The 19,591-nt window shown below is 31.8% G+C and overlaps 1 protein-coding gene across 3 annotated transcripts in view; it reads left to right on the forward strand.

Annotated features, from left to right (window-relative positions):
* Positions 1-19,587, forward strand: part of LOC129963235 (transmembrane ascorbate-dependent reductase CYB561-like) — a 44,386-nt gene extending 24,799 nt beyond the window's left edge. Inside the window, exons 1-6 of one of the 3 annotated variants that reach the window (XM_056077446.1) lie at positions 9,219-9,381; positions 10,812-10,847; positions 11,763-12,026; positions 14,389-14,591; positions 17,498-17,652; positions 19,264-19,587. In XM_056077446.1, the coding sequence (XP_055933421.1) occupies positions 9,339-9,381; positions 10,812-10,847; positions 11,763-12,026; positions 14,389-14,591; positions 17,498-17,652; positions 19,264-19,423 (861 nt within the window). In that variant the 5' untranslated portion in view covers positions 9,219-9,338 and the 3' untranslated portion in view covers positions 19,424-19,587. Of the gene's footprint in view, positions 1-9,218; positions 9,382-9,628; positions 9,733-10,811; positions 10,848-11,762; positions 12,027-14,388; positions 14,592-17,497; positions 17,653-19,263 lie in introns of those variants that run through there. The other 2 variants (XM_056077448.1, XM_056077447.1) reach the window with 2 other exon arrangements.
* The last annotated feature ends 4 nt before the right edge of the window (positions 19,588-19,591 follow it).

Below are 19,591 nucleotides of genomic sequence, written 5' to 3' on the forward strand. Positions count from 1 at the left end.
CTAATTTTCTTCCGACTAATTAAATGATTACTTCATCATTTAATTACTATTAAACACCTGTTCAGTGGAACCATTTTGCTACCTATCATTACTTTACCAATGCATCATTCTATTTTAAGTAAACAATATAATCATTTATTCATATTTATGATATGTGGATAAATTATAGCACATGGACTATTTTGATCATCCCTTTCATTGGAAAATACTTTCACTTCCATTAAAAAACTCGTAAAGTTCTAATTAATAACTCATTCAAGTTCTAATATCATTAAGATTCTAAAAGTAGATACATTACTTTCTCCTTTTTTGACACACGCGTTTCGAATCTATGGAATTATAGCAAAAGTGAACAGAGTTTAAAAGAATGAAAATTCAAATTCTTCACTAGTAAATTTTCTGTATCGTAACCATGACTATAGTCATGATGCTTGAGAAACAATATCAGGAGTAACGATCTGAAAATCGATAAAAGTGAAGACTGCATCCGGAAGCTGTCAAGGAGCATCTTGAACTAGATCAAAAAAGGTTCATATAAACAAGAACCACTTTTTTTTTTTTGATAAAGTTTGTTTTCGGTGTGAGATTGTGGCAACAGGAAATGAGATGCAAAAATAAAGATAGTGTTCTGTTAAGAATTTGTTTTTACTTAAAATAAATTAAAAGTAAATACCTAGAAAATATCTACTAAATATCGTTTCGTAGCTAAATAATTTGGGTAAAACTATTAGAAGTACGAAACACAATTAATAGTTGTCAAATATTCTATACAGAAAATAAAAACACACGGTAGCGCAATGAATTTTTGCAGTTTACCAACGAAAATGATTTCTTACTGCAACGTGCATTTAGACTCACTAAGGATTAAGAAGGAATTTTAAAGAGAAAGGAGATGATTTCACATCCCCCAATGTTTACACAGCAGTGTTGGTCACAAAGTCAGAAGTGACGTAATTGTTAGGAAAAGACCTTGTCTCAATTTTGACGCACGTGTAGTAAATAACTAAAATGACGCATGTGTAGTAATGGCAGCTTTCAGCGCAGGAAAGGAACTACTTAGCAAATGAGTAGAAATAAGTGCTGAATTAGAATGAAAGGCAAACATGCATACTAATTTGTAGCTATCAAATAGTACCTTTCCCCAGATCACTTTTAAGACAAAACCAATTGTTTTGTGAAAATCTATTATTGCAACCACAACATTAGAAATGAATTGAATCAGTTTTTACTAAACATAATTCTAAGCGACTTCTGCTGTCCTATACTATATAATACTTTTCAGCTATATTTTCACTAGGTCCCAATTTAAACTCGGGTTATGTAAAAAGAACACTAATATTGGAGCCAGAAGCGGATTTTCGATTGTTGAGATGAGGATATAGGCATGGGAAAATCAAAGATATATTGTTTGCTTAGTTGTCAAATAAATAAATTAAAAATACTGTCTATAAGTTTTATGAATCATTAAATACTAGTATAATTTTGACAAATATAATTGATGGGGCTCTGTTTCATTTTGCGTTCACTCATTTATAATAGCAGATATAAACAACAATCTCTGCTTATATAAATATATGCTTGTGCAAACGTTGATTCCGAGCAACATTGTGTCAATAAATCTGTATACTCGAATGATAAAAAAAAAGTGTGTATTTGTGTATATCGTTGATATACAGAGCATACTATCTGCCCATATAGTATTTTGTACAAAAGAGCAGTGTTCTTTGGAGAAGCAGTGTTCTTTAAAAAAAGAGCAGTGTTCTTTAAACTAATACTAGCACAGCGGAGGAGGAAAAAGATTAAGAAAATAAAGATGAATGAAAATGAATATTAAGTTTTAGAATTACTGAGGGATTATGGGATGACAGAAGAATCGTCTGCCATCCATTCAGTTTTTCTTTTAAATTAGAGTTAGTTATTTGAGTATTTATTTCGTGTTCATGATAATATTTTGTAATAAAACGCTACACTTTACTGTAGAACGATTCTAATTATGAATATACTTTGATTCAGCAAGTATTTTATAGGCTTAATGTTTAAAATTATTAAATTCTCTGTTTAAATTTTAGGTGAAATGACGGAAGTTATTGAAGCGTATAACGTAATGAATATAAATGTTTAAGTATTCAAAATTAATGCGAGTCACATACGTATCAAATTTGAAGACATAGAAGACAAATTTGAAGACTTTAACACATTGAATCCATGGGGTTCACTGGTTATCTACACTAAGTTATGGTGTCGCCAAGATTTCTAGAAATGCATAATTTGAAAAAGTGTCAAATATTTACATAATTTTTATTATTATCGTCGTTACTACAGTGGTATGAAAAAATTAATGCGATATAAAAATTATAAAATAATTTTATTTATACATAAAATTTATTATTCTCAGACTATACGATATGCTCTATAAAAGTATTCCAAAGAAAAAGCGAACCATTACAGTCTTTACAAGAAGTCACGATTTTTTAGTATAGATTTTTGCAGTTGTCCGCCTTTGTTGTTTTGGATTTTTTGATAGTACATTTTGCAAAAGCATGGCATAATTCTAGCCTTTCTGGCACTGCTTTTATTGAGGAAATCATTACTAAGTTGCATCTAAAAGATTTAATTAGAAATTTTCTCAGCTAATAATCCTTGCGAAGCAGCTGATCGCCAAAGTAGGTTAGTTAATACAAGAAATTATATACATTTTCACAAAATTAATAAGATAAATATAAGTTAGTGCAAAATAAATAAAAAGCATGTTCATTGATTTTAAACGTTATCGTAATTTGAAACTAAATTGATCAGTTTATTAAAAAAAAAAAAAAAAGAGCCTAGTGAACTAATCGGGGTGCAAAATGCGTAAAAAAAGTTTACTGACTGGATACATTAGCCTACAAATTGCTTAGATTTGTTTATTGACTGGCGTTTCAAAGAAATATCTATTCCAAGCAATAATTTGATATTATCTTTCTACAAAAGTGATTTTTTTAAATATAGGTTCATCTAAATATGAAGGACATCATGTTGACATTATTATTTTCATTATCGGTGTTTTTTAATTCCCGTGTTTGAAAATAGTTGAATTCTTTGTATATTAATTAGGTAGAATACAGAAATGATTTGCATCGTTTTACAATCGAATGTTCTAATATATTTTTAAAAATTCTTTAAGAAAATAGTTGGCACGCAGTTTCTTGGACTTCAGTTCTGAAGAGACAATTCTAATCTCTGTAGCTGATTTTAGTGACATTAATTTTTCATTACAAGCATAAATATTATTTGCATTGAATTTGAGCTTTCTGATCTAGCCCGTAGATATCCATACAGCAGTATTATCACGAATATGGAATATTACTACTTTGCGCATCTGGTAGCATGGAAGGAAATGAGAAATTTATAAATCTTTAATGGATGCTGAATGGAAGTAATGTCAATGATTCAGCTTTGGGAACAACCCTTTACCTGTTTGGTGGGGAAAAAAAAAACAAAGGCTTTAGAAAATACAAGAATTATGGCGATATCGCCGTTATAAGCCAAACTTCTTGAAAATTTTCCAGAAAATTCTATGCGGTGTTGAGAAACTGTAAAAGGCAAAGCGGTCATACGAAGAGTCAGTTAAGTGGATTCTCTCTTTGGCTTTTTGATAGCGAAACGAGTTTTGTTGCTGCACTCTAAGCATTATTGCTGCTTTCGTCTGCTTGAGTCATTTTTGTGCACTCTTTTTGCAATGTTTTTGAGTGGAATAAAGCGTTGTTTCCGTTGTCTAGTGCATCAAACTTCGTCTCATCAGAAACCAATCTGACAGATTTCCTAAATTGTCCGCTTTGAATGAAATCGGAACATTTTCAAAACGAGAAACATGTGGATTTTGAAGAAAGAACCAGTATTTTAAAATTTACAGTTTGATTCAAATACCAAAAGAACAAAAGGCTTATTAGTAAAATATTCGAAACCATTATTTAAAAAAATTATTACAATAGAATCGACTATTATTACATTTGAATAGTCGATCTAGTTGAATATTAAGTTTATATAGATATTAAATAAAATGCATATCTCATATTATTTATAAAAATTTCTCTTTCTTGATTGCATTTCAAACTAGCCAAAATCAGTAGGGATTGCCGATGTTGGTTAAGTGAAATTGTTGGATAATAGAAAAATAATGTAAGAGCCCCCTTTTTTTATGTAGAAATACCCTGTATTAATATCTTTCACAATATATTGTATTTCGAAACAAAAAACTAAAATTTTATGATTAACAAACCAATAATCAAGATATATCTTAATAATAGATAAAATTCAGGCGTTTTAAAAAGATTTCAAAGAACATGATTTTTCCTATATCATGTTCTTTGCTACTTTACATAACCATCTCAAGGAAGGCACTGGAAGCAGCAGTTAGCGATTCTTATGCTTCATTTCATTGTTCACTGATTTCATTGTTTCCCAAACTCTTCTTTCTCATTATTTACATGTTGGATTATTTCATCTTTCGCTTTGCACACTATCCATCAACAGTAATTCGTCATTTATAAACATCTTCCAGTGATTCAGAAGTGAGTATAAAAAATTAACAATGACATTTACTATCATAATTGTTTAATTGACATGGAATTGCCAGAAGCACTAATGTTTTGCTGTGTTCACTTCAGTAAATTTTCCGATTTATTGTTAGATACTATAACAAAGTAAATTGTTAGATAATTGATGTGTGATTTTAAAGAAAATGATTAGATAATTGCTAATTGTTGTGTTTTTGAAGCAAATTGTTAGATAATTGTTAATTAATGTGTTTTTGAAGCAAATTGTTAGATAGTTGCTAATTGTTGTGTTTTTGAAGCAAATTGTTAGATAATTGCTAATTGTTGCATACTGTTAGATAATTTAACAGTATGAGCCTCAACTGTAAATCTAAGTTATATTTCTGTTGTCGCGGGGCTATAAAAGACTTAAGAACTTCCCGACAACTTCTCCCAATCTTGTCTTGATCTTAAACATGATACATCATTTAATATTGGAAATGATATATATCGTTATAATAAATTCCCTCTCTATGTCAATGTTGTGTGTAAGGTAAATAGTATCTGAATAAATTTAAGATTCATGTTTAATCAGTCTTCATTCAGCACAGTTGCGTCTTGGCGTTCCCACACGTGCTCTTCTAAATTTGACCCGTTCCCACATGTGCTCTTAAGACAGGAAACCGCGAAAGGGCAGCTGCAAAATTATGAATATGATTCGATTTCCTTCCGTTTGTTTTGCGAGATAAATGCTCGTTTGATCTCTAATCACGAGAGCCCGCAGACATTCGAAAATTTCATCCTTGACCAAATGGAAAATAACTTACTTTCCCAAAGTTAAATCATCTGAGTAAACTCTTGCTCTGGGTGCTAGTATAACTTAAGCATCCATGTTACTGAGATGATTATGTGATAATTCCAACATGCATACCCCGGCATCTTTCTTAAAATTTTTTTATTCATGAAGCAAATTTCTATTTTTTCGCCTTCCTGTATTGCGCTGGTTAACAATCTTCCGCTCCTCTTATAAATTAAACTAACTCAAAAGAGTATAATTACATTGCCGCTACATTAGTTACTTTGGCGATCAGGTGGTTCGACAAGAATATAAATTGTGTTTAAATTCGTTTAAATCTTTTATGTATAATTTGATGTTCATAATTACCTGTATGAAGCATTGTTACGCATTCGTTTATAAATAAATATTGATTGTATAAATATGACTCCGTCTTTTTTTAAGTTAAAACCAATGGGAGGGGTCTTCCCAAAACGTTCTCGCTTACACTCTAATAAATATGGTATACCAGAAAATGCCTTGCCTGGCAATGGCATACAATAGTTTCAAAGCATAACCTTTGGCGTAAATTCAGTACTTTTATCGAATTTGTCGTGTCAATTTTGGCGATTAATCCCGGAATGCGGATAATATTATCCAAAAATCAAATTTGTGTTTTAGTCGCGTTTTTCCCAACCAAATAAAACCAAAATTTGACAAAAAAAAAAAAAAAAACCTACATTTGTAGTTGCAACCCCCTCCTCCCCAATATTGATTGCCTAGCTCAAATCTCGACATATATTTTAAAATTAAAATATGTTTTGAAAATGCAAAATAGAGGCCACACGCTAATTTTTAAAGGTTGTTGTCAAACTTTTCAAATACAATTCTCTTGATTTATTTACAATGAGGTAGTACTATAACGCCTTCTTTAAAAAATTGAATAATATTTAGGCACCTAATAAATACTCTTAAACTCGGATTACTTAAATAGGATGTTAAGATTCTAAAAAGATGGACAAGAAGAGAACTACCCCAGTGCGTCGAATGTCGTTGACCAGCCCAGTCCCACTGGACAGATTTACGGATTGAAGAAAATATTTTACAAACATTTCTCTTCATACGGGCAATATTTAATAAATTACATTTATTATATTCTCTTTATTACATTTGTAATTAGATGTTCGACTGATGTGAATGGGGAGCAAATTAAACAGTGTATGAGATCTTACGACTGCTTAACTCACTTTAGGAAGCAAGGATATGCACACAGATGTCTCATCAGTGGCTGAATTAATAAAAATTCATTAATAAAACTAATAAGTCACGACGGGCCGTGAAGGGGAAGTGAGCTCACCACAAATAATTGCGACTAAAGCTCATAATTTTTATAATTCACTGACGCATTGTCAATCATTGACTTTTGATGTATGTTAAAGTCATGCTATTTTAACAGATATATATTTTTTCTGCTCATTGTATACGGAGTTACCACTTTGATTAAAGAGTATGCCTGCGTCCTGGCATAGGAGTTCGCATCTTCCCCGTGATCTGGGCGTCCTGGGATCGAGGCATGGCTGTTCTTCTGTGTTCTATCTGTGAGGTGTGTGAATGTGCCCTCCCCCCGTAAAAAGGGGTTGTGCAAGCGAATGTGACGCATGAAATAGCTAAGTCGTACTCTTGGCCCTAGTTGGCGCTACTGAAAAATAAACAAGAGACTGTTGCTCAGCTTAAATCGCTGACAGATAATGTCAGCGGGCATGTAAAAAGTGCTCTTAATGTGTGCTGTGTTGCCATAAGTCACAACACAGCACACATTAAAGAGTATGAGAGAAAGTTTTTGGGAAATCTTCCCACTCGCTTTTTCGAAGTATTTGTTTGGTAAATCTTGCATCCGAATTTTGTCAGTGAAATATCGTAAATTTTATAAATGTCGATCGAATTCAGTACTTCTTTCTTATACGAAATTATTGAAGGCCCCATTAAACGTTTACAGGATGAATCTTAATTTCGAAAAATGTTTTCTTTTACTTGCGTCTGAAATGAGTAGTATTGATAAAATTTTGAAACATTTGCTCTAGATTGTTTCAATAAATTGGATAAGATGTTTTATCTTGAAAGAGAGTGGATCAGGTGTCAAATATCGAAAGTACAGTCAAACCTCACTTAACGAGATCTCTCACCATGAGCAAAAGAAAATGTAAGAAAAAGGGACTCACTTGACGAACGATGTTTCGCCAAACTAATGAAGAGGAAACAACATGATTTCATATGCAGGGTCCTGCCTGTATGTATATATTTGTTATCACTCAGTATTTAGGGCTTGTTTATTGATGTTTTATTTAGTTATTTGTAAAATTAGAATATATATAATATGTTGGACAGCTTTGGTAAGCGGCATGATTTCACACCGCGATATGACAGAAAAGAATTTCAATAACATGCGAGCGCAAATAACAAGTATAGCCAGGAACTGTATTCTGTGACATAACAAGAAGTTGTAGAAGAGATTTCATCCAGGACAGGAAAGATAACAGCCTCAATATAGTATCAACCCTCCAGTGAAAAAAAGGAAGAAGCTGAAAACTGTTGCAACATACATTGAAAAGCACCGGCATTATGAGACATTAGCTACATTCATTTAAGAACAATGGTGCGTCTAATTTTCGCTAAAGTTGAAGTGTAAGCAAAAACCAATGTCTTTGGACAATTTCTTATAGAAAAATGCATTATAATAAATTACTTCATTAATTTCGTTTGAGTATTTTTTTAAGAATGAAATGCTTCATAATATATATTTTTTATTTTATTAATTCTATGGAAAAAAAAAGTTTCTTTTAACGAATGTTTTATATAACGAATTTATGGCCATTAGGCGAGGGTTTTATGTTTATAGTGGTTGAGTAACCTATTTAGATAGTTATGTTTTTAATGACCCCATAATGTCATGGATTTTGACTCTATTAGGAAGGTTCATGCATTAAAATAGGTAAAGTAGACAATTGTTTAGGGGTCCTACAGCTTTCGGGTGTCCTGAGCTCTCACTTTTTTTTGTGGTATTTTATTATAAAGACCGTGACATCGAACTTAATCAAATTTAAATCAAGGATTGTTAAAATCAATTTTGGAGCAAGATTTTAATGGATCTCCTAATTAGTTACTAATTGCAAGTTATCTGTCATATTATTTTATATTTCTAAAAAAAAAAAGTGATGCTTTGTAATTCAAAAAAAGTTTCAATCCCATTAGTAAAAATTTAGATTATGATAAATATTATTTTTTTTAATAACTTCTAAATTTTAGTTGTATATTTTCCCCCGATATTCTGAACTAACTTTTTAGAAAAAGATCAGCTAAGGATTTTTTTTTTTTCCTATTTAGTTTGTTTTAATTTGCTTCTTAAAATTACTTATCTAAAAATTAAGTTAAAATCGTTAAAAAATATTTAGTTTTAAAAATTTGGAGGGAAAAGAGCGCTCCGATTTGTGTTTTAGATACGTTTTCCTCAATCAATTGAAACCAAAATTTGGCACAGCACTGCAATTGCTGCCACAAAATCATACTAAATTTTGTATATTTAAATCATTGCGTTTTTAAGTAATTGCATTTACATGTTTCTGAATTCGAAGAACAGATTGACTGACGATCAATCTCTTGTCGAATTTGGATCATAATTTGATATGTGCCCACGCTATAGATGTAATAGATTCTTAATGGAATTTGTTCAAAATGTGAAGACTCGTCAACATCCTGAGTTCTTTTATTTTGATGATTACATAACTTTATCTCTATTTGGTACACGAGAAAGTAAAAATGATAAAACTTATTAGCTTTTTGTGTTTCGAGTGAAGGGAAAAAACACAGGGAAAAACGTTCAGTTGGGGAAAATTTCAGAATGCTTCGCTCTCTAACTTGCTCTGAGCGGCTGATTTCGACTGAACAGTCAAGGTCACGTTTTGATTAGATGACATGTCATTTTTGAAAAGAAGGTTCTGGAAATGATTTTTAAACAACGGATTTAATGTCAATAAAAGGAAAAATTACATGAAATGGAGAATACAAATGTTCATAGACGTGTTAAAGATAATTCAGGTATGGATATGAAAATGATGTTAATTTTCAAAAAGTTTTTCAAAAGCGTTTTAAATCCTTTTATGGGAGTTTCTTGTAATGCTTTATTTTTTCAGCTATGGATGGCGCCACGGTCGGAAATATCTTTTAAATTTCTTTCAAATACTTTTTTAAAAATTTTTTATCTGTAGATCAGATTTTATCGCCAAATATTTATAGCTTCATAAGAGCAATATTCTATGCTTTGAATATTTAGAATAAAATAATTCATATCTATTTTTTACGAAAGAAATTTTAATGCTTAAACGTGATTATTACTGTTATGATTGTTTATTTCAAAAAATCAAAACACGTATATGGAAACTTACGAAGGTATTTCATCTTTAAATATCATGGTTGTGAAATAAATAAAATAAATTTGTTGCTAAATTCTTTAATAAAAGAAATATTTTTAGTAATCTGAGCCACTTTTGAAATTGCATTTTGATAAAAAAATATTCTAATTGAATTGGAATTTTAATTATATTTGTGATATAATGTAACTTTCAATGAATATCCAGGATTTTTTTTTTATTACATCGTGTCGTAATTTTTTTGATATTAATTTCTTGATTTTTACTTAAAAAATGTTTCCTACTTTTCATTACATTAATAAAACGATATTTAAAACATTTTTATAGTTTATTTCTTAGTCTTTCATATACATCATAATTCATGATTAAAAATATTATGGAATTTAAAAATTAGTATTTCTCAAAATAATTTCTATATGCCATTTCGCGAAATCAATGTTTAGATAATTTCATACATTAATCGATAATTGGGTGTTGAAGTTATTAAAATTTTATTGCCATTGGAAATCCATAGCCAAAAAATTTTCCAGAGCTTCAGTACATGAAATAGAATAAAAAATTCCTTCTTTGCAAACATGAAACATGCAAAATAAGTGAAAGTGTTTAACATTTAACAATTAAAAATATTTGGTAAATATAATTAACATTAAAAAAACATATTAAAGTTAAGAAAAGATTATTCTGAAATAAAACTGATATCACGGAAAAATGCATTTTTAGAATTTTAAAATGATGCAAAAATTTTGTGTTAAAGGAAGCAATTGTTAATGCAATGAAGTAATTACTTTTTGTTAAAATGAAACAATTTTTGTGCACTCGTATGTTTCGAAGGAGCAACATTTTGGTTAACCTTTAAATTAAAAATCTAATAAAATGTTTGGAAAACACGTTCTTTTGGTGCAGCTTTTATCCAACCCAATTGCATGCCAAATTTGATATCTCTGGTCCAATATTTTTTTTTTTTAGACATTTCACACACAGCGACTTTAAGCAATTTATATATATGCAGCGTATAAAAAGTAATCTATTTAAAGTGTTACTGCTTTCTTGGATTTTCATTTGTTACTTCTTAAACAATTTTTTTCCTCTTTCTTTCAGGAGTGTACCGTTTCTCTTCAGATAGTATGAAAGAAGGTAAAATTTTATTTGTTTTTAACAAAACTTTGCAAACTTAATTGCTTATTCATTTGCCGGATTTTCGACCATTGATGACTTATTTAGAAGCCCTAAATAAATCATTAATGGAAATCTGCTTTTCACCTCGTCATTTTCAAGAGAAATCTCAAAAACACTTTTTCACTGTATATTCTTTACAGAAAGAGGAAAAGGGGAAAAACAACAACAACAACAACAACAAAAAAAAAAAACAAAAAAAAAAACACCATGACAGAATTCCACAGCCTCAAGAGCTGTACCAATTTCGACAATTTCTATATTTGTATTTCATATGAAATTCACGATCACTAGACACCATCAATTATTGTTTGTCACCCGCCGCCATTTTACTTCAAGCGATAATTTTTGTGCATAGTAAAACTTTGGCGGAGCCCCCAACCTCAACAATGAGAGCGATTTCGCCAATTAATTTCGTCGTTGTGTAAACATACTTAATCAGTCGGAATGCTCAATATTCATTGTGCAAGTATAATTTCAAATTTTTTGTTGTTGTGATAAGCTGCAATTCTCAAAGTTGATTGCCAATTAATATGGTGGATGTCTAACTGGTTCACGAAGGCGATTTGCTATGTATGTATTGGAGTTTTAAAAACTGAGTTGCGAAACTTTAATTAAAATTTTTTGTTACATATAGTTATATTTGCTAGATACAAAGATATTAGTATGAGTTACGAGTTTTACGCCCTTGCTGTAAGCCTTTTGAATGAGTGAATAGGTGGGTATGGGCTGATATATAAATGTATCAATGTATGTGTAGGTAAATCCAAATTTGTGCCGGAAAGTCAATCATAATAGAGTTAACTGTTGATAGACCTCAATTTTTTTTGAATTTGTTTTTTAATAAAGTGTTTCATCATAAATCTTCTGGTTTAGATGAGAAAAAAAGCTCCCGTGATGACCTGCATGGAAGTTTTTCAAAACCTCCGAGGCCACTGCCTGTCCAACAAGGTGGACGAGTCAAGGATATGGCGTTCTGGGTCGCAGTCATCTTATCTCAAGTGTTCGGTCTCCTCTGCATCGCCCTGGTGATTCGTTGGTGTCAAATGTACGAGGGCTTCGGTTGGGAAGACCCCAAACAGCAGTTTTACTATCATCCCCTGCTGATGGTACTGGGTTTAGTCTTTTGCTATGGAGATGGTAAGTTTCGTTTATGTTGCGCTCTTCAAATTTATCATTTGCGGAACTTGTTGAATGTATGCTGTTGGGTGATTTGCTGCCATGTGCAAAAACTTCTCTGAAGGGTAGACTACTGAAAGAGAAATGGAATTAATAGAAAGATGGAAGCGCCGTCTTAAGGAGCAAATGTGCTGAGAGAATGGTACGTGAAGAAGGGTATTGTTAAAGAGCATCATTAGTTGATTGAACGACCTAATAAAAGTGAGGGCCAACAAGCACCCACTCTGCACCAGATGGAATCTAGGGTTTAAATGAAAAAAAGGAGGAGGAGAGGAAATGGATTTCCAACGTGTTCTGAAAGTGTTCATATTAAGTCGTTTAGTTGTTAGTGATGGTTAAGTAATATCACTGACTCTCCGACCCGCCCGAAGGCACATGAATAAAGGAAAATGAATAACCGGACCACCGCAACAGCAACATTGGCGGAAACTTTAATTGAGTCCTAAGGGCCATCACTGGCCACGGTACAACCTTTCCCGAAGGAAGTATGTTCAATCATCGATGGGAGAAGTAAGTATCCCCCACCTATTTATGTACCCTCCAAGGTGGTGAGATTCAACCACCATACCAGAAGTATCTCATCCTCTATTCGAGGTGTCCCCCAACGGGGGGGGGGTGCTAGTGAAGGTTAAAGTTATTCTCGGTAAATGATATCATACATTCTTGCAAGCTAAATTTCTTAAATGTCATTATTTATGACCGGATTTTTTTTTAGCAATATTTCGGCATCAGGTCAAAAAATTGCATATGCTGGATTTGGAAAAATTAAATATTTTTGTTAGGAGATCCATACCACTAACTGGTCAATATCTTCACAAACACACCGATAATGAGAATATAAGCCTTGTCGATTCCTCCACAGATGCATTTTTTTCTTGCATTCTTTGGGGGTCGCGGTGGTCTGGTGGTAAGATCTTGGCTTCGAAACCGGAAGGTTTCGAGTTCGAGACCCGATTCCACCGAAGAACCGTCGTGTCTGGTGCACGTTAAATCCATTGAGGCCAAACGTCCTCTAGCTGGTGTTGTGTGGTGTGGAAGTTTGGAGAGGGGGTGCCAACTCAGGTGTTGTCCTCGTCATCTGACCGAGGTTGAAAATTACGAGGTCCGTCCTAAAATAGCCCTAGTGTTGCTTTGAAACGGGACGTTAATATAACTAAACTAAACTAAATCCAAATCTTTGGAAATATGAGGGAATCTCCCATGTCCTGATAAAAAGTGGATAGCATCTTATTTTTATTTCAGGGTTAGGAATAAAGTCATAAGTTATGCTTCCTTTTATGGACATATACCATCTGTCAAACCATTGTAGCGATATTTCTTCTCTTCATTCCCATTTTAATTCACTATTTGATTTGGGGACAATTGTATCAATACTTTTTTTCTGTGCTACCGCTAACTTTGCATATTGATCCACCTTTTCATTATCATATATTTCAATATGGACCTTAACTCAATTCAACTCTATCCACTTGTTAGTTTTTACAATTATTTATGGTGGTTTAGAGATTATTGGGCATTTAACAATCCCAGCAATAGTTTCCAAAACTCTGAAGTAGGTTAAAAAAAATTTTTCATTGCCTTTCAAAAAATCAATTTTAATCCTGAACGCCAATAGCATAACAATGTTTTAGACTTGATTCGTTTATCTTTAAATAACGTTTTACAATTTCTTTTAATTACAGCAACAATGGTTCGACCACAAAAGACGCGCTAATATCATAGCAATGAAGTCTTTCATTGCTGATCGCTGGATTCAGATTTTCATTTCCCAATTCCTTTTAAAAATATTATTGCAAGACATTACGATGGCGACTTCAGACAGCAGAAACTATGGTATCCATTATATATAATTTCCTAGATTAACTATTGACCGGCAATATAGATTCTTTTAATCACATTAAAGATTGATAAAAAGCAATTTGAGATTTTAAGTAATAAAATTAAATGCTCCCAAAAGGCATACACAGTTTGCGCACCTATAAAATAAAGGATAAATAACTCACTTAAATGTTCATAAATCGGATAAATTTCGCCCTCGTTCAACAGATCTCACCTTTATTGTTTTTTTTTTCTTTTTTGTGAGAGCAATTAAAATTATAAATTTCTAGATCAATACTGATTGAAATTGACCCATAGAGAGCAATTTATCAAAAGATCGCCAATGTATCTCCCATCGCCAACTATTTCAGTTCTATCGGTTCACACCATCAGCTATGCTTGTATAATAACGACTTATTAAAAAAATATGAATATTTTGGGGCATTATGTAAGTATAGCAATCATTAATCATAGAATAAATGAGGAGTTCGTTTTTCATCTTTAGCTATCATCATATACAGAGTCCTCAGTTTCATGCCAAAATGGATTCTGAAGATCATCCATGCCACGCTGCACATTTTTGCCATTCTTTGCTCGTCCATAGCGCTGGCTGCCATGCTCGAGAACCACAGACGAACAAATAAAGCTGATTTCTATTCTTTACACAGCTGGATAGGAATAGCTACTTTTGGCATGTTTGGTCTCCAAGTAAGTGGATTTTTATAGTTTATGCTGACTTTTATATCTTATTTTTTCACATTTCATTAACACTGTAAAGTTCTGAAGGACTAGACACTTTGGTGAGATGGCGACAGAAACTAAATTTAGTTGGTGTCGGGTGGCAACGTGGAAAAAGAAGCGTGGAGCGGAATGATGTGGTGTGCGCGAAAAAGGAACACCGGAAGAAATAGTTTATTAACATTTAAAATATTTCATGTTTAAATGTTAGTCTTTGTAAAGTTGTGTAATGAAGTGATCGTCCTTATGTGTCAAAAAAGAAATGAACCAATTCGGTTTAAAAATCGGCCTGTTTCTTTAGAATAATCCACGCTACCATATTACAACACATTATCCCAAATTTAGAACTTTTAATCATTATTTGAAAAGAATTTAGTTATCCCTTTCGAAGATTGCGCTGCAATATCGTTCGACGATCTTTTGGAAATCTAAACTTGCCCAACTATCTTTTATTATATACTAGCCACTTTTGGTGGCAAGCTGGTTCTTCGGGGATATTGGTTTTTATTTAATTCCACTTAAATTAGATAAATTTTCTTGTCCATGATTCCCCTCATATTTTCATGCCTTAAAGCTTCATATTATCAGGCTATGTAGTTATAAATGATGTCCTGCATGCGTTTTTTTTCATTGTGTAAATGAGCTTATGTAATCCCTTAACATCACAGTACCATTAAAAACGTAAATGTCTGGTTCATCTATCTTCTAAATTTCGTGGTATTTCAACTTTATTTCTTTTTGTTTGTTTTGTAAACTACACAGATATTAAATAGAATCATTTTACTGAAGTTTTCAATAATGGAAGAAAGTCACATGATTAAACAGTAGAGGAAACAATTGAAACAGTTGGAATTTCAGGGCAACGATGCAATTTGTTATTGGTAAAATAAACAATAAATAAATAAATACCAATTAAAAAAACACGATTATTAAATTGATATCATTAAAAACAATTTTTCTAATTTTAAAGTGGGGTAGAATTTATTTTGGTGCAATGATATTTTCGTAGGTTATCACTGAAAAACTGCAAGATTCAACTTAATTTTTAATTAAAATCTTAAAAAATGGCTCCGCAATGCGCATTTCTACCCTTAAAAGTATACATGCCTCATATTTGCTATCTGTAAGTGAAACGTGAGGCCTATAGAAAGCCAATCTACTCACATTTTTATTATTAGCAGAGATGAGTGTAAAACGTATAAGTTTATAGAATCGTATATAAATTGTCCCCACGGCGGTAGTCTAGGTGGGCGATATGATGACAAAACAATGATGCGTATATGCCAATTGTTGATTTAAAAAATATGAGGAAGTGAAAGAAAAATTTGGTACATAGTAGATCGAGCCCTCCTCGGGTTCGTTGGTCCTGATAGCTCTCTCTAGCCAGTCCACGATGAATTTTGGACGAAGCAAGTAGATACTCCAATGGCCCATCAAGACTTGTATATCCCGGGACCACCGGATCGTGTCGAAAGGAGTGGAAACAAGCTCAGTAACGACCTATTGTTGGAGCTGTTATTGAGTGGATCTGATGAAGGAAATTTCCAGTTACTTGGCATAGTTTCGTATCTGGCTTTGTGAAAAGCATCTCTTTTTATCAAAACTCATGGTTATGCCCACAATGAATATCTGACTACCACTTTCAAGACTCATTTAAGGAAGCAGACGAGTACCATATTCAACAGGTGTCATTTTTGCTTTATAAACTAACTACTGATTTCATCACATTAACTCACCGGGCCCATATCCATATTCTGTGGCGATGCTAAATGTGGTACTGAAAAGGGGGATTTGCATGGATACCCTCTACTTGAAGAAGAGAAATCACCTAAGACAATTACATACACATAAAAGGAAACAATAAACTTTCTATTAAATTAAACTTCTTGCTCTTGCTTGCTAAATTGCTTCTTGCTTGCTAAATTAAATTTGTTGCTTACAAGAAGTTAAAGCAATTTTTTTTAAAGATCTATATTTTGTACTAATGGGGAACAATTATACACACATATTCAATTTTTTAAAAACCCATTTAAATGAACAGAATGTTGAAAAGATATGCAGGACATCTCTAAATTATTCACCTGATAAAGATTTATTAAAAATAATTCAAATAAGAGATACAAAAAAGAGTGCCATTGAATTTTACTTAGCAATTCAAAAAAGTTATATTAATATACTTCAACATGAACATCAGTAGTTGCTCGAAGAATATTAAGCCTGATTCTCCTCCAGATATTGTTAAGCATTTGTAGAATTGTTGTGCCCGTTTTCACTTTTTTTTTTTTTCCTTCGACGTTACGAATCTTTGTGGCATAAACTCAATACATCAGGAATGCCGAGGAATGGAAGTCAAATGGTGTGATATGGAAGGGACTTGGAGGTCATGAAAATAGTCCATTTCTATGAACCTACTGATATGGCTTTGTTTTATCACGCACACGTTTTATGATGTACAAAATGTCCGATCGCTCGAAATCTTTTAAACCTTTTTGCAATTTATTGTTCCGGTAGTGGAGGAATACTAAATTCACGGCTGAATTGCCCTTGAAATATTTTCAGAAATTTTGTTTCCCATAACCAGAAGACGCACATTATTTTTCATCGCATGGTGTCGTTTTTTCGGTAAACAAATAAGCTTACTTGTTGCCATTCGTAAATAGATTTTTCAAAGAATTTTCTTTAAGAATAAATGAAGTTCTTTAAAGCTAATAACAAAAGAATTTCCTAATATTTTGCGACATTACGTTTTAATTTAAATTAGTTATCAAGTGAATAATTTATGAGCATCCTGTATATCTGACTTTCTATTTGTAAGTTGAAATGGGACACGAACATAAGTCAGGCAGATTCTATAATTGCTTTCTTTTTTCTTGCAGTATCTTGGCAGTTTTGTCACCTTCATGCTTCCCTGGGTACCTAATGTATGGCGAGCCAGGATAATGCCATTCCACACATTTTTTGGCGTAGGTTTGTTCGTTCTGGCTGTGGCAACGGCTGAAATGGGCCTTACCGAAAAATTGATTTGGACAGAGTAAGTATCACATTTTTATACAATTATCTATTCGATGGCATTATTTAGGAGCTAGGTCAATTATTACACCAGATTTATATACAAACCAGTTTGGTACGAGACGCTTATTGTATAGCACAAAGTAAACAAGGCATATTATTGATCATATTCTATGCATCCTTTTATGGCAGACATATTAATATTTGCATTAAATTATGTTGAAAGTCGTTTTTTTTTTTTTTTTTTTATAATTTTACAAAAGTTTTTATCTAACATTCTTAAATTTTTGAACAAGGTTCCCCCCCCCCTCTTTTTCATAAAACTGTTCGAATTTTGTTTCGAAGTTCACTCTTAGAAAGGCAACAATTGATTTTTATATTTGCATATGTTTTCTAACTGTTTTACATCTTTAAATGCATTTTTTCCCCCATTTTAAATTTTGATGGAATTTTCTAACGAAAAATCGATCATTATTATTATCCTTTCCGTCGGACGGAATCTAACCCATTCCTTTAACAACCTATAAGGAGGTAATACTAAAATAAATTCTCCACTATCTATCTAAAGTACTAAGAATTAGAGAAGTTCAAATCTTCTATCGTGTCGTAGGAAATTTGGCATTGTCCATATTTTATACTGCCATAACCCTTTTAGTATTTCTATATATGGTAGCGGCTGTTTGTGAAGATGTCATTAAGCATTACCTTAACATGTGTTGATACACCTGAATCTATCTTGCTCTGAATTCTTTAATTGGATTCCCTTTCCTGATACATCTGATAAACAAAGCTTTATGATTATACTTTCAATTTATCATATTCAATATCTGGAGGGGAAAAAAGTTTTCCATTTCTATAGAAAATTACTTTCTAAGTACCTTATTTTCTAAATTGAGCCTTTTTTTTAAAAAAAAAAATATGTTTTTCAAATTTAAGAGCCTTTTAGACTCATAAAATAAATGATACACTTTTCTAAATTAGCTATCTTTTAGTTCAGGAACTGAATAATATATCTCTTATGCAATATTTTGAGCAAATTATTTCATAAATTTCTAAATTGGAAGGTTTTTATTTTATATATCTTTTAGACTAATCCCCTGAAAACTTTTGATATTTTGGTACCTGAGATTTTCTTCAATCTATTAAATGCAAAAATATACCTAATTTATGGCGTTTGTCAAAAAATTAATTTTGAACAGTTGCATACCTTTAATATCAATCTAAAATTTTTATGCGTGACTTCTTAAACAATATTTTCAATTATGTTTATCAGAGTTAATCTTCTGCCGATTATAACCAATATTAATGCAACTTTCATAATCTTATGCGCACATATACATGTGCAATTTGAATATTTTTTTCCTGAAACATCATATAGTATGTGTTTACTTAAATAATTTTACTGCAAAATTATTGAATCTTTATTTTTTATGGATAAAAATCACTTATAATTAATGTTAATACTAGCAAAAGTAAGGAATAATAGACGTTGCAGAAATGAAACTTAAAAAATATGCTGCACAAAATTTTAATGCCTAAAATCATCTTGCAAAACAAAAATTATAATTTTAAGCTTCGTTACTTAAACTGATCAAACCTTCAAACTAATTTCTTTTTTTTTGTATTTGCACAGCAACTATACAACTAATAAATATGTTCCAAAAGCAGTTGTGGGGAATTCCTTAGGATTGTGCCTTGTTGTGTTTGCATTTTTGATAGTATTTATCACAACCCACGCAGCTTACAAGAGAAGGCCGCTTCCCGAAGAACTGCCAGCAATGTCTACAAATTAATAACTATGTAGAACATCAAATCAAAATGAACTTGGTGCACCACATATTTGTATTTTTTTAGAATTAAGAATGCTTATATTTTTTACATGAGCCTTTTGTATAGTTTTCAAACAGATAGTGATTGTTTCTGCTTGTTTTTTTAAATAAACAAAAAATTAACTTTTGGTT

The sequence above is a fragment of the Argiope bruennichi genome, chromosome 3 (assembly GCF_947563725.1).
Source record: "Argiope bruennichi chromosome 3, qqArgBrue1.1, whole genome shotgun sequence".
Taxonomy (NCBI): Eukaryota; Metazoa; Arthropoda; class Arachnida; order Araneae; family Araneidae; genus Argiope; species Argiope bruennichi.